This window comes from Nestor notabilis, unplaced genomic scaffold (assembly GCF_000696875.1).
Source record: "Nestor notabilis isolate BGI_N333 unplaced genomic scaffold, ASM69687v1 scaffold26034, whole genome shotgun sequence".
In the NCBI taxonomy this organism is placed as follows: Eukaryota; Metazoa; Chordata; class Aves; order Psittaciformes; family Psittacidae; genus Nestor; species Nestor notabilis.
Genome location: NW_009926381.1, coordinates 1 through 14,260, shown reverse-complemented (window position 1 = coordinate 14,260; position 14,260 = coordinate 1). Strand labels below are relative to the sequence as shown.

General features: G+C 37.8%; 1 protein-coding gene across 1 annotated transcript; it reads left to right on the top strand.

Annotated features, from left to right (window-relative positions):
- Positions 1-739: 739 nt before the first annotated feature.
- Positions 740-5,333, top strand: DTD2 (D-tyrosyl-tRNA deacylase 2 (putative)). The gene is made up of 3 exons (XM_010013508.1): positions 740-784; positions 2,877-2,946; positions 4,991-5,333. The coding sequence occupies exons 1-3, from the start codon at positions 740-742 to the stop codon at positions 5,314-5,316; spliced, it is 441 nt and encodes a 146-aa protein (XP_010011810.1). The 3' UTR covers positions 5,317-5,333.
- Positions 5,334-14,260: the final 8,927 nt, after the last annotated feature.

The window sequence follows — 14,260 nt, the reverse complement described above, 5'->3', positions numbered from 1 at the left end:
GGTGTGGTGGTGGTGGAAAGGTAGAGTTTTGCAGTGTGTATTTGGGGTTTGCTAATGAAATCCTGCAAAATTCAGGTGAATGTATTTAGTAAGGAGGGTGAGGAAGGAGTTAGTTATTGTTTTTCCTACAAAAGCTAAAAAGCAGTGTTTGGTGGCAGCATTGCTAAGGCTGGCTGTATGGCTTCATGGGGGTGGGGACTCGCCCTTCATGATGTGGTTTGACTGATCTGATGATTACTTAGGATAGTTGTATAATAAGTGCTAGTGTTGCAGAGTAACTTGATTTGCTGGTTTATTTATGTAGGCATTTTACTGGTAACAGTAAATCCACACAAAGCACAATTTTCCTGGCCAAGCACCTGCCCGTCACTACGTAAGTTCCTTGCAGTGGCTCTTTGCACATCAGCATGTTGAATTTATGACTTTCTTATTTATGTTATTTTGCTTGAATTTTCCTGGGTTAAGTATAGCTTTTTTTTGGTCAGCTAGACTGCAACAGGTTACAGAGGACCTCCAGCAAAGGCAATGTTTTTGCTTTGATTCAAAAGGTTTACACATTACCATTCCTTACACTGGCAACAAGCACTATTCTTAGGGCACCTGAAACATTGATACGAGATCAGAGGACTGACACGCATTATTATTACTGGGTTAGCTCTTGAAACAGCATTCAATTTTACATCTGTTCAATTAAAAAAACTAAAGAACAAGAAAGTAAGTCATAACAAGAGGTTGAAACATGGTTGCGCATATGTTCCCACGGTTTTCAGCTATAGTTCAAATGGTAAGTTTCAACATACAATAGCTGAATAGTTTTTAAATATAGCATGGTTGAAAAATGTTCTAGAAGATCATAAACATGCAATACAAAGAGAAACATCGTCTAGCAGTCCTATCCCTCTAATTCCCCTTAATATTATGTCTCACCTTGTGATAAAAAGTATATTCAAAAATAGGCATCAAATCATGACAGAGGCTGGAAATTTATGAGTGTTTTTACTTACTTTTTAGCTATCTGATCTTAGGACTTGCAGGTGTCACTTTATTTATCTTTGTGTCTTTTTTAATGAGCTGCTTGCAGAATATCGTTACTTTTGTATGTGAGACTGCAAAAAACAGTCACAATTCTCAAGTGGAATGATTCTTTGTGATGTGTGCTGTTTCATGGAGACACTTCTAATTCAGTGTCAGGTATATACAATGTAAATGTGTTTGGCCTATTTTATCACAAATATTTTTATTAGTAGGTACATGTACCTTATTCTTCTCTTTTAATATTCTGATGCTGGTCTGTTTGTTGAATGAATATTTAGCTAAACCTGTAACAATATTTCACTTTTGGCAGCCTGCATTTCTCTCCTTTATTTGAACAGATGGTTTGAAATGTCATTTGAGGTTCAGGCCATCAAATTTCTTAGAGTGTTTCTGAAATACAGCAGTCATTTGGGAACATGTATAATATTCTGCAGAGGTCAAAATGAGTTTTGAAAGGAGCCATTTAAAGCTTTTGAAAATTCCCAGCATGTGACATTTTGGCTACAAAGAGCAGTCTCTTTTTTCCAGAAGTTAGTTACCAGAAAAATAGTAGAGAGGGCATAGCTCTTCTCAGTTATTGCCTTGAGCATTTTGTTTAATCTCTGCAGTAACAAAGGGATAAAATTTTGTGTGTATAGCTGAGCTTTTTTCACTTAAAACTTTTATCTTTTAAAGAAAAGGGGAAAGGAAAAATAAAGAAAAGAAAAATAATAAAGGCATTTTTTAGTAACTATCCACATTTCTTATCCTTTTGCTTTTATAACATCTGTATTAGTGACTCCTTCCTGCCCCAATCTAGTTAGTATCTCTTAGGTGACATTTCATAAGCTGACATTTATCTTTCTTCTAACAAAAATATAAAGACGCTTATTCTTGACAAAGCAGTGCTGAGGCTTTCTTTAGATACTATATGCCTGTGGATATTGTATGCCTTTCTTTTTTTATCCTGAAGAAGTTAAGCCATTCAGGTATACTTGTGCATGAGACATAATTGCTGTTGTCTGCCAGAGCCTGTCAGTTTGTCTTAATAAAGCAGAGGTTGTTGCACACAGTCCTTGTGAACTAACCAAGAAAGTAGAAAAGCTACACGAGAATTTCCTTGTGCTTTCTCCTCAGTACAGACCTAATTCTTCCCTCAAATCAGTATTTCTTACAAGTAGTCCCTCTAGCTGCTAAAGAAGTAGCATATCTTTTACTCCTTTACTCTATGCAAATCAGGGGAAAGGTCCCATTTCACCAAAAATATTTCACTCACTCTTAAATAATATTCCGAACAACTTCAGTTGTTGGTCATCATGTTTAAGTTGGTCATCATATTTCAATCTTTAATTAACAGACTCTGTGTTTTTTTCAGAATTATCTTGTACTAGATTGCTTTTGACATCAAAATATAGTTCAGTTCACTGACAAGTCCTGTGGTGTTTGTCATGCTTCATGATAGGAAATAAACTTGTAATTCACACTGAAAATTATTTTATCTGTATATTTGATAGGAAAAAGCTTAAATTATTTCCTTTACTGGATTTAAGTACACTAATTCATCTTGTTACCTTGTCTATGTTAATACTGTCCATTGTACATTCCAACTAAATTTGGCACTACATGGAGCTAATAAATTGGCTTAATTGTATGTAGAAGCATTGTGCAGATAATCAGTATATATCTCATAAGCTTCCACAGTGTGGTGTGTAAACTTGATGTCTGAAGCTATATTAGATAACCAAAACTGCTCTCAGAAGCTTTTCTTGTGCAGTTTTGCTATTTTTGATACTAGTTTTAATGGTAAGTATGCCTGGTGGACAGTGAGAAACATTGACATAGTTTTCTGTAATCTTTTGTAGATCCAGAGGGGGCTTGTTATCTACATATGCTTCTTCAAAGGTGCTGATGAGGATCTTGTTCCAAAAATTGGTATGATATAATCCTTATCAATTCTTGTATTGTTGAAAAAGAAGAGCAGTAGAGGCAGAGAAGGCAGCAACCTTTTGGCTTAATTTGGACAAGAGCCAAAAAGTCATCAGATAGCATCATTCCAAACCAATCACCTGTCTGAAAGAACAGCTTTCTTGGTCTTGTTTATTTTGACAGTTGTCCATACCTCTCATTCTGTCCGTCTGCTCATGATCAACCTCTTAGAAAGTCAATTCCCATGGTGATAACATTCTAGGCAACAGAGAAAGTGTTCAGCTGCTGCTTGACATATTACATGTATCAGGCAGCATGTTCAGTCCAGGACAGATCTCAATTTAGAGAAAACTGGTTTTAAATAATTCATGGCTTGATTTGAGAAGTATTTTAACACTGATCTCACTGTAGGTACAGTATATTTAAAACTATAGCCAGTAGAGGGAGGTGGGTGGATAACTAAACAGTGTCCTACCCATCCCCTTTCAGTGATACTGTATACAGTCAGCATTTTAAGTGCAGTTTTCTGGTTCAGAAGTGGTAGCAGCAATATCTACACTTCTTTCCCTCTTCTCCACATGCACTTTAACATTTACATCAAAGCAGAGAAGATGCTGTGGAAAAGGTCAAATGGTAGTGATTACTGTCTTCACCCACTGTTGTTTTGGCTTGAAGTTTTGATTTGTTGGTTTTGTTTTCTTCTTTACTTTTATTTCATTCTTCTCCCTCCTTTCCTCTGTCAGTAGCACTGCATCACCTGAGAAATTCCATGATGCCACATATTCCAGATAAAAGTGCCCCTTTTCTTTTCTGTGGCTGGCTGATATTAGTGGTTTTGCAAAAGGTCAAGTAACAATAGTCTATTTTGGGCTACTGATTGGGACCAGCAGAAAGACCTGGCAGTGCACAGCCTGTGCAATAGCACAGGTGCTATTGAAAATGCTGAGAGCAGCTGCTGGGGGTCTTGGTCTTAGAGAGCAGAGTCTTTCTGTGATGCTAAACTAAGTTGAAATCTTTGGGTGTATTTAAAACTATGGTATGAAAATTGCTTTTGCTCTTGTGAGGGTTTTATGAGAGAGTTACTTTACTTGAGAATAATGACAGAAAAACAGGCCAGAAAAAGAAAGTTGTTTCCTATTAGATTTATCTACAGCTATCCTCCTTAAATGTCTGTCTTACAAAATATTTTTTCCTAAATATATTTTGAAACTGTTTAAATGACTGGTTTTGCTTCCTGAATCACAACTCAGCTCTTCTTGGTTCCAACAACATTAAGCTTTTATGGGTTTGGAGGCATGACTAGTATCCTCCTAGCTTTTACAGAGCTGGAGGACAGTTTTGGGGGATGACTTGATTTCTTATGCAAACATATATACGCTGGAAAATATAATGTTAGTAAATGCATCAATTTTGTTTGCAAGCTTATATATTCTGATTTATGGACCAAATTGCATCTCTGATCTTCCTGCCTATTTCCTCTCTGAAAAAACAAGCTGGCACCCATGTGTCTCACAGTGGAGCACTGAAGGTCACTCACTCCACTTGAGACCAAACTGCTGAGCAGTGACTTCAGCCCAGATCAGTGCTGGGTCCTGCTGCAAACTACTCCAAGCAGAATGAAAAGACCCTCACGCAGAAACTTCTCCACAGTGCACTGAAGATGGTGTTATCTCCTACAGTGTGTAGTGTTGTGCAAATGTTGCCTATTTCAGTATCAGGCAATTAAATTAGGATCACTAATTGGGTCCTGTGTTCCTCTGGGGGTGTCCAACTAGAATCAACTTCAGGATTTCAGATGACCAAAATATAACTCTTTAGTCATATTATGTTAACATAAATACCCTTGACATTCTTCACAATACTCAGACATCTTAGCTGGTTGATTGTATTTACCAGTATTTTAATGTTTCATTTCATTAATAAGCAGTTCCTTTTACTCTAATAATTTGTCACACATCACAGTATTCATTGTATCTTGTTTATGATTTTCTATTAGGTGCTGTTTAATTTGGTTCAGTTACACTAACTCTTACTCTATTTTTATTTGTAGTCAATATGTTGTTGAGTGTAAAATTAAGTGAAAATGAAAGCGGCGAGTACGTTTCAGTTCTTGATTTACCAGGCGACGTGCTAATCATACCACAAGCTACCCTAGGTGGTAAACTGAAGGGAAAGAAGATGCAGTACCATGCAAACATTGAGAAAGAAAAAGGGCTGGAACTTTATTCTCAGTTTGTGACTTTGTGTGAAAAAGAACTGTCTGCCAGCACCAAATGTGCAGAGGCAGGTGTTCTCGTCAAGCACGGCACATATGGAAACAGGCAGGTGTTAAAACTGGATACAAATGGGCCTTACACTCATCTGATTGAATTCTGAAAGAAATAAATAATATCCTGTGTACAGTACTGGCTTGCAAATGTTGTCTTTTTTTTTTTTAGTATATAATTTCTAAGCATTAATGTACTTAAATGGTTTGGAAAGTATAGTGTAAGAAAGACTTTCACTCATCTGGTACTGGTGTTGCCAATCTCATTAAATAAATGCCTAAGACTGCTTTGTGATAATGAGTGTTCGTTTTATGTCCATATTCATCTGATACGTGGTCAAAATAATTGTTAATATTGATCCAATGAAGCTGGATAATTTGGAAGGCTTTATTAAAAAAAATAGGGTAATGCGTACATTTCTTCCTGCAAAAGAATGGCAAAAGTATTCCATGTATTAGCTGTTGTACACTTGAGGATGCACAGTTTGTAGATTAAAAAAAAAGAATGCTGTAGATGTACTTACCTGTTCCCAGATTTCCTGAGTCAGACACTTTTTGCCTTTCTGTTTCCTATCTATAAAATAGCAATGCTGCCTAGCTAGCAACTATATTGAAAGCACAAATTCACTGAATTTTTAGCCTATTAGAGAAAAGGCACTAATTAAGAAAGTCCATACCCCCCCCCCCTACCCCCCCCCCCCCCATCCAGATTATTTAGGGGTAGGACATTTAAGCACTGAACATGGGCTATACAAGGAAGAAGAGTGAGGTGCATCTAGAAACTGAAGTCAAGGCAGTACTACTGAATTGTTTGCTTGAAGTTTGCACTCTGAAATCTCCCCTGATGTGTTTTCATAAGCTGCTTACTATAGTTTGGTCTGTGCCTTTGTTACCTTGGTCATCTTGTCTGCTCAGTTCTTTCATAACAAAGCTTCAGGAAAAGGACTAAAATACTCAAATGAAAACAAAAATAAAAATGGCATGATGTATGCTGCCATCTCATTGTTCCCACTGCCCTTATTGCTTCCTTCCAGCTTTTTGTCTGTTGAATCTGCCAGGCAGAGAGTGGCTTATATTTCTTTTATATACAACGTTTACACATTTGGGGCCCCATTCCCGGCTGACCCACTATGTAGTACTGTCATAACCATTACTAAGAGACGGTGTTAAGAAGACATAATGGGAAATTCTGTCTTGTGATGCAGCAAGAACAGAAGAGCTACATTAAAATGTGGCAATTCAAAACTGATTCAAGTGCATTTGTCCTGTGAGTCAAGTTTCTCTTTTACTGCAGCATAATGTTTCGTGAAGTCAGTAATTTAGAAGGGTTCAAAGTGAAATTAGACAATTCTATGCTTTGCAATAATTATCTAGAATTCCCATTTAAATAATAAATTCTTCTGGAAAAGACGTAAAACCTCATGGTTAGTGAGCATGACGGCTCACTGAACTGCAGTTCAGTAATTACAAGTATTCTGTCCTTATATTTGGGTTGTTGGGTTTTTTTTAAACCCATGGCTGAATGTGTAATCTGCAGGCTCAAACTGTGCCATGAGAATCACATTTTTTTAACAGATACAGAGCTCATAGTTTTGATGAGAGAAGATTTTTCAGATTAACATTATGTATGTTTAATAATTAAGAAATACCTAAGGATATTGAATTCCTGGCAACTGGGACGCTCACAGTTGAAAACAACTATTCACACAAATGGCCTGAAAATGTTAGCTAGGTTCCAAGTTACATATTAATTAATAATTAACAGTTGTGATAGACACAACATGAGTCATGTTCTAAGCTCTTACTAGCAACATCTAAATAAGATTGTCCTGATGTGTATAACTAATACAAATTATGATCTCTGTGCTTGAAAAAAACTCTTTTTATTCCTCTTTCTGTTGGAGGCTAAATCTTAAAAAGTGCTGAGTAACACCACTTTTCACTGACCTTACAGGAGTTGCAGGTAGTCAGTATATCTCAAGAATTGATCCTTTGAGGTATAATACGAAGTCTGCAGGTTTTTGGGGTTTGTTTGGGGCTTTTTTCCCCAGTTCCAGAAAGATCTTTGGCAGCCAGGCAATTTATTCTCTGTATTTTAAGAACTCTGCAAGAGGGATGAGCTTGAAAATGATTAGTGAAAAACAGACTTCAGATGAAACTCCATCTTATACTGATCTCTCATTTAAAACACATACAAACTTATGTATAATTCAGTGGTTCTTGACACAAGACAGAACTCTGGAGTTTCTGTAAAAAGGTGCCATCTTTGTGTATATCTTCCTGTTTGTGATTTATTTGTGTATCCATCTTGGAATACTGATTTCTTCCGTCTTCTGCTCCAACGATTGGCAGCTTGTTGAATGATGTGCCCTTTGTACCGCTTTATTTATATCTACTATTGATTCACAACCCATTTACTGAAAGAAGCTATTTCTGAATAACATGATGGACCATACTGATGAAAAAATTGATTAAAATTATTTTTTCAAAGCCAAATGCTCATTGCTTTCTGCCGTGAATATATGCTTTAAGCAGATGACCTGACAGTGCTTTAAATAGCTGCTATTCTATGACAAGACAAAAGCTCAAATAAGTATCCTGTGCTATACTTAGAGAATATCTATTGGAAGTTGCTTATTATTCCCCACTTTGTTGAAGTAAGCTATAAAATCAGGAGTCATCATTATGCTATTCTAGTGTGGCCCCCAATTCCACCGTCACACAGTAATTGTTGTATTGGGGATTTCGTGGCCTTGTTTGCAGTGTACACACCCAGTGTGTCTATGCTGAGAGTGTGTGGACTATGGACTGTGCTCATAAGACTAATGAGTTCAGATGCAATAGCTTGTTTTCTAGTCATCATTATTCCTGCTTCTTTCCCATGCCCTTTATGGAAATATTTACCTCTGTTTCTACATACAGTGTGAAACATACAAATATTAATCCATAATTGGAAGGTAATAGCAGGTAGCCCAGTAATACCAGTAACAATGCTTGTAGCTGTATTGCTATTGCTAGTAACAGTTCATAGGCTTTGTCCTGAGTTTACAAGACCTCAGGATGGAGGCTTATCACATGTGCTTTGTCTAAACTTTCCCTGATCTTGGAGCTTTGGTTTTACTTGATTTGGCTGTAACATCAATTTTTCTAATGGCAGGCATCTATAGCTAATTTAGTTTACTTTTGCTTTGTATGGTGTAACCACAGGTTTTATATAGGTATTAATAATAAGTAGTTACTCTGTGTAGAATCATATACTTATGACTAACAACATTACAGTGTACAGAAATAAAGGCTTGTCACAATAGCAGCAACCTTGAGAAGTGAAGACACCAGCTGCAGTGTGAAGTGTAGGCCTGGGACAGTAAGAGACGGGGCACAGGCTGGTGCTGGAGACCCCGAGGCTATAAACAACTTTCCAATGGTCAGTTAAAGAAATGCAGGCCTGGAGCTGGACGAAGCTAGCCTTAGGGGTAAAAGGAGAAGAAAGAGTAAGATTTTAAGATAAATAAAATACATAGTTGCAGACTAGCGAAGAAAAAAGAAGATGTAAAGCTTTATTAGGAAGCATGTAAAAATAGCCCTAAGTGGAAGCTATTTCCAAGAGAGGAAAAAGAGAAAGAAGAGGGAACCAGGAACACCAACATCATACTCCTGCAGACACAGGACTCTGGATGCTGATGATCCACTATGTTCCCTCCATCAGATGGAAGCCATTGTGAGGTGAAAGGGGTAGGTACTAGATAGTGTGTGCATAACAACTTTAACTGTAGTATTACTGAGACTTTCTATACAATTGCTTTATTTTCTTTATTTTTCTGTAATAATCAGATCATTTTTTTGTGACTTTACACATAAGGTGAGTTTCTTTTTGCCCATAACAAGATTTTGTATGTAACAGCTCCTAAAGACAGTTGCTTCCCCGTGTTGAGATGGCACCCACTTGATGGGCTGCTGGATATTAACCAGCCTTTGTGGTGGTTTTCACTGGGTCCTTTAACGCAGCTGTGATGTCTGATCTCTACTACAAAAGCTGCACAGAAGTTTCTTCATTGTGACCCAAAGCAACCACTACTCCTTGAGAACAGCCAGTTCCATCAATTCGAGGCATCTATTTGGATTAAAAGTACAATCTGGTGAACCTATGGTGTAAAAACAGATTCTTTGGAGAAGGAGGTATGAATTCTTCAAGCTTCCATTATTTTCTGCTTTTAGTCTCTTGTAGTCTGTACTTCACTACATGGTCTCCTTCAAACACACTCTGTTTCTCTTCTGGAGTGGCAGTGGAGGTCTCCAGAAATCCACACGCATTACCTGAGGTCTGTCACCAAATCCCTCTGTGACTGCCTTCATTTCTTAACTTCTTTGCATCTCAATTCTCATCTAGTAAATGGGTAGTCAGTTTTTTCCAGTGTGTCATTACTTAAGGCTGTACATTGAGCAAAACAATGACTATCATTATGTTTAGTGTACTGCGCACCACAGTGAGGCTGAACTCTCTGAGATCCACCGGCTCCTTTATAAATCAGGGTCACAACTGCTGGATGAGAACAGAAATCAGAGCTGCTTCCTCAATCTCTTTCTTAGCAAAACAGCACCCAAAATTTGAGACTCCCTTAAGAATTTAGTGAGGTTGATATCTCCTATTCCTTCTTCTTTTCTTGAAGTTCTTGAAAGCAACTAAAAATTTGGGAATTCCTACAAGATTCTGCTACCAGAAGTGCTGTGCAACTACAGTTGAAAAGTAAATGGTGTATGTGGACAAGAGAAAGGAACAGCAGTTAGAATAACCTGAACAGTATGAATGTATTGAACATTTCTTATTTAAACCAATGCAGTTGCTGTCCGCTAGTTCAATTACTGCCACTGTGTGGCTTTGGGCAAAGCAATTTTCTGCTCCACTTTTTCCATCTGGGACACAAAGAAAGCATGAAAACGAGGAAAAGAAGTTTAAAACCACTTCTTTTTTCTTCTTTTCCTAATGGCAAAAAACTTCCTCTGCTCTTCCTTTTGCTTCAGAAGGCAGCACATTCTTACCTCTCTTCACCTTTGTTGAGCTACGGGAGTTTGCCTTTCACTACCTCCTACTTTAGCTTCTGCCTCACAAATGTGACTTGAGATAATGTCCACAAAGTGCCGTGGGTACCTCAATGAACGGTGTGGTATCACTGCAAGTAACACCCCATGCTATTTATAAATAGGAATGACTCGGAGAGCATGGAAAAGCAAATAAATGGTATTCCTGTCACATTGTTCTAGTTCATATATATTTATGTATCTTGTGACTCTGAATTTAAGATTGCTTTCTATTGATTTCAATTGTATCTGCCTGTGTAAAAAGTGCCGCATTAGGTGCCCTAGTATGTCAGTATGTATTAAAAATGTGCAAGGAGCTTAGGACTATTTAGATGTGCTCTCTTAGAAAAGAGATCGCAATGAAGGTTTTGTATAAACAGTAAAAGCAAAAGGTTCTTGGGAGGCCTTAATATGCAGGTAGCAATCCATCTCTAGATCTCATTAATGTGCAGCTAATTCTTGTCAGAATACTTTATCCAGGTTTCTTCAAGTATTTAATTTTAAAATTAAAAAAACCCGTATTATTAAATTTTACTGCTGAAGATTGATCATTTATTCATACACTGAGCTGTTTGGGATTGTTGTGTCATGGTTTTGATAGGACTCATTTCCCTCTCTTATTTCCCACTTCCATTTTGGTAGCTGTACCTAACATTATCTAGGCCTGCATAATATCTTTATTTACATTGTAGAATTAAAAATAACAGCAGGACTGTGTAATTGCCTGGCAGGAATTCAGGCCTTGTATTTTGTGATAGCACAAAAAGCAACTGTGTTGGGAATAAAAAGTCTAGCAGTATTTAAGCATGAAATAAAACCATATATTATTTTTGATGTTCAGTGTATAATAAAGAAAGATTTGTAACTAAGGCTTTGCAAAACCTAGGACAGACTACATACCACCAGAAGGTAGCTACTCCAGGGATCTGAATGTTTCATTTTGGGAATTAGAAACACATGCTTACTCTCTCAACTGAGGGAACACTGATGGACAGGCATGGATGCTAAGGCTGCAGCAGTGCTAGAAATGAGCATGTTATAATGCTTATAGTCAGATTAATAACCTTACTTAGATTAAAACCAAATGTAAGTAGCCTTTTGCTGATGGTGTGTTTGCAGAATCGGACCTTAATGGTCTGACTCTGTACTTAAATAGGTATATTGACTGCGTAATTGCATAAAGAAAGTAAAATTAAATGTTTAATTTTATAATTCATCTAAAGACATTCCTTCTTACTGATTTTAAGATATAACAGAATTTGGTTTTGTTTGCTGTGTAATTACTTGGTGAGGTTTCATTTGCTTTAAATCAGGCCCCTAGTCCTGTGATTCTTACTCATGCGTAGGCAGTCCCACTGAATTCAAAGGAATACATTCTTTTCTCTTCCTCTAGAGTCACTGAGGGTTATAAAGCTGTAAGAAAGAAAATATTTAGCTCAGAGGCATATGTGACTGTATGGATATTCTACTATGACTGGAATTTGTATGACAGAACTGATTCATGCTCTAAATCAGTCAACCCACTTTACCAAAATAGACTAACTAATGAGAAGACTAATCAGTAGGTTTGTGCATTGCAATTATTTGCCAGTTGCTTACTGTATTAAGTAATTTGCTATTGAAGCTCAGTCAGGACCAATAGGAAAAGGGGAAATTGAATTAATACATGGTGAATACATTTAATTGTCCTATTTTTGTTTAGTTTAGAGCAGAATACTATAAGCTTGCTTAACAATATTTTTTATTTCAGATTAAAAAGGGGAAAGATAAAAATGGCATGCATGGCTGCTGAAGCAGATCTTAATTTGAAGCAGTGCATAGTTAGCACTGTTGACCAATGTAGGGGAAAAATCATATTAAATAATCAAGGTTACCTATAAATCTAATAAACACAGATTCTTACCCTCATGTCAGCATTGCTGGCACAAAGCAACCCTAAAGCCAATCTACACAGAGCATCCTGTATCAGTATCCCTCGTTATACCAACTGATCCATACCACTTTAGCATTAAGACAGCATTACTTACAGCTGATACCTTGTATACTGGGGCTGGGTGACATCATTCTTGGGAAAAGCTGATAAGTCTTTATTCTTAATGAGTGATGTTTTGTTTTGCCCTGTGCTCGCGTAAAATTCAGCATTTGAGATACTAATCTTGAGTGGGTCTGTGCCTGCTACTGCAACAGAGTGAATAATAGGTACAATAACGATAATAACAGCAATAATCTTCAAAAAAATATTCTAGATTTGGTTTTGTTTATTCCTTCTTGAGCTAAACATGATCAATCCTGCACAAATATTACCAGGTCCTTCTGTTACCTCAGGCCTGTCAGATAGAGCAGCCTTTGTTTTCCTGGAGTTCATTACGGAAAACATCATAGGACCAACAGTCTTTGAATATAAACCGTTCAGTTGACCTTTCTCACAAGTTGAATGGCAGACTGCTTTAGGCAGAGCAGCAGCAACTCATTTTCTGATCACAATGAGGTTAACTGAGTAAATAACTCTTTCCTGGGGGTGTATGTTATTTTCAATACCAGGGGTTAACACCTTTAAACCAGGAGGAGTTTGTGGAGTTGATTTCTGTGAAATGTAGTATGGAAATAATTTCCTGTTGCAGGTATGAGGCATTTATGTATTCTTCATTATCACATCCATTGGCAGATTCTTTTTTTTTGTAAAAGACCATTGCATCAATGCTTGTGTTTCTTTATCACAGGCAATACAGTAAAAATGAAACCAGTGTCCATATATGGCAGTGCAGTCTGGGGCTCTTGGCTGCTACAGCAGGATGTTATCACGCTGTTCTGCATGCACTTTTTGAGATATTCCTCAGTGGCATCATCTACACAACTGAATACAGATGTTCAAGGAGAATCACACTGTATGTAAACTTTACACATTGAACCTATTTGAAGATGAATTCACAAACTTATGTAAGGGTTAGACAGGATTTCAGTTCCTATGCTTATGTGTCCCAGGCATTATTACCTCACCACAAGTGTTTGCATTGCTTTAAAGATAGCCCCAGAGAATCCAGTTTGTGGAGAGGAATCTTAGTTTTTCTACTCAGAGGTGTAACCAGTGTCACATTGCAGAAATAAGCAGACAAAAGATCATCTTTAAGATCTGTTGTCTAAGTCAAAACCAGTCTTTAATGCCATAAGGCATCATTTCTTCATCAGCTTTGTAGCAGCAGCAGCTAAGGTTGCAGAATTAGAACATCTCAATCCCCCAAACTAACTTGCTGCAAGCAGAAACTACACTTGATGCCTATCTTCCAGTTTGCTCTGCTAAGTCGTCGTTAGGATGCAAAACCAATCCAGATGGGGCTGGGCTGTAGCTACAAAACTACAACAAGAATATTGGGGGGTTTTAAACTAAAAGATGGTTGAGAGACATATTTTTCCCTTACTGAGACAGAACTTGAATTCTAATGACGGAATTCAGGAAAGAAACACCACCAAGCCCAATATAAATTTCCTCATGACCAGTGAATTTGCTTATGAAAATCTGGAAGGGAGAAAGTCCTTCCCAGTGGCGAAGCAACATCTTTCAGTTGGAGCACCAGTGTGGGAGAAGAAACCAGGTGAAAATCCAGGAGGAGCTCATGTCTGACCTTGTGGGTAAGATGCAGAACGACTCCCCGACTTGGCGTCCCATCTTGGTTCGGGTTCAGTGCACGCACAGGCAAAGCCCAAGTGTAACTTTTGCTAGTGCTGGGTTTGAGGCATGGTTAAGAATATAACCGGGGTGTTTCTGTAAGTGCCGGGGTGTTTCTATAAGTGCTGGGGGACCTCTCTAGAAAGTACAGTGGGCGCCTGAGAGGTGGAGTGAAAACCAGGGGTCATGGCAGGCTCTGATCAGAGCCAGATATAAATCTCAGCAGCGCCAGCTCAGCTACCTTAAAAAACATCACCAAGAGGGGGTTTTGTCGTTGCTTTTGGTGGGAGAGCCGGACCTCCTGGCCGTGCCCC

Bases quoted from the DNA above. Each gene is read 5' to 3' on its own strand.
- DTD2 (XM_010013508.1), top strand. From the start codon at position 740: ATGGTTGCGCATATGTTCCCACGGTTTTCAGCTATAGTTCAAATG. The intron at 785-2,876 runs GTAAGTTTCAAC...AATCTTTTGTAG, and splicing joins TTTCAGCTATAGTTCAAATG to ATCCAGAGGGGGCTTGTTAT. The intron at 2,947-4,990 runs GTATGATATAAT...TTTTATTTGTAG, and splicing joins GGATCTTGTTCCAAAAATTG to TCAATATGTTGTTGAGTGTA.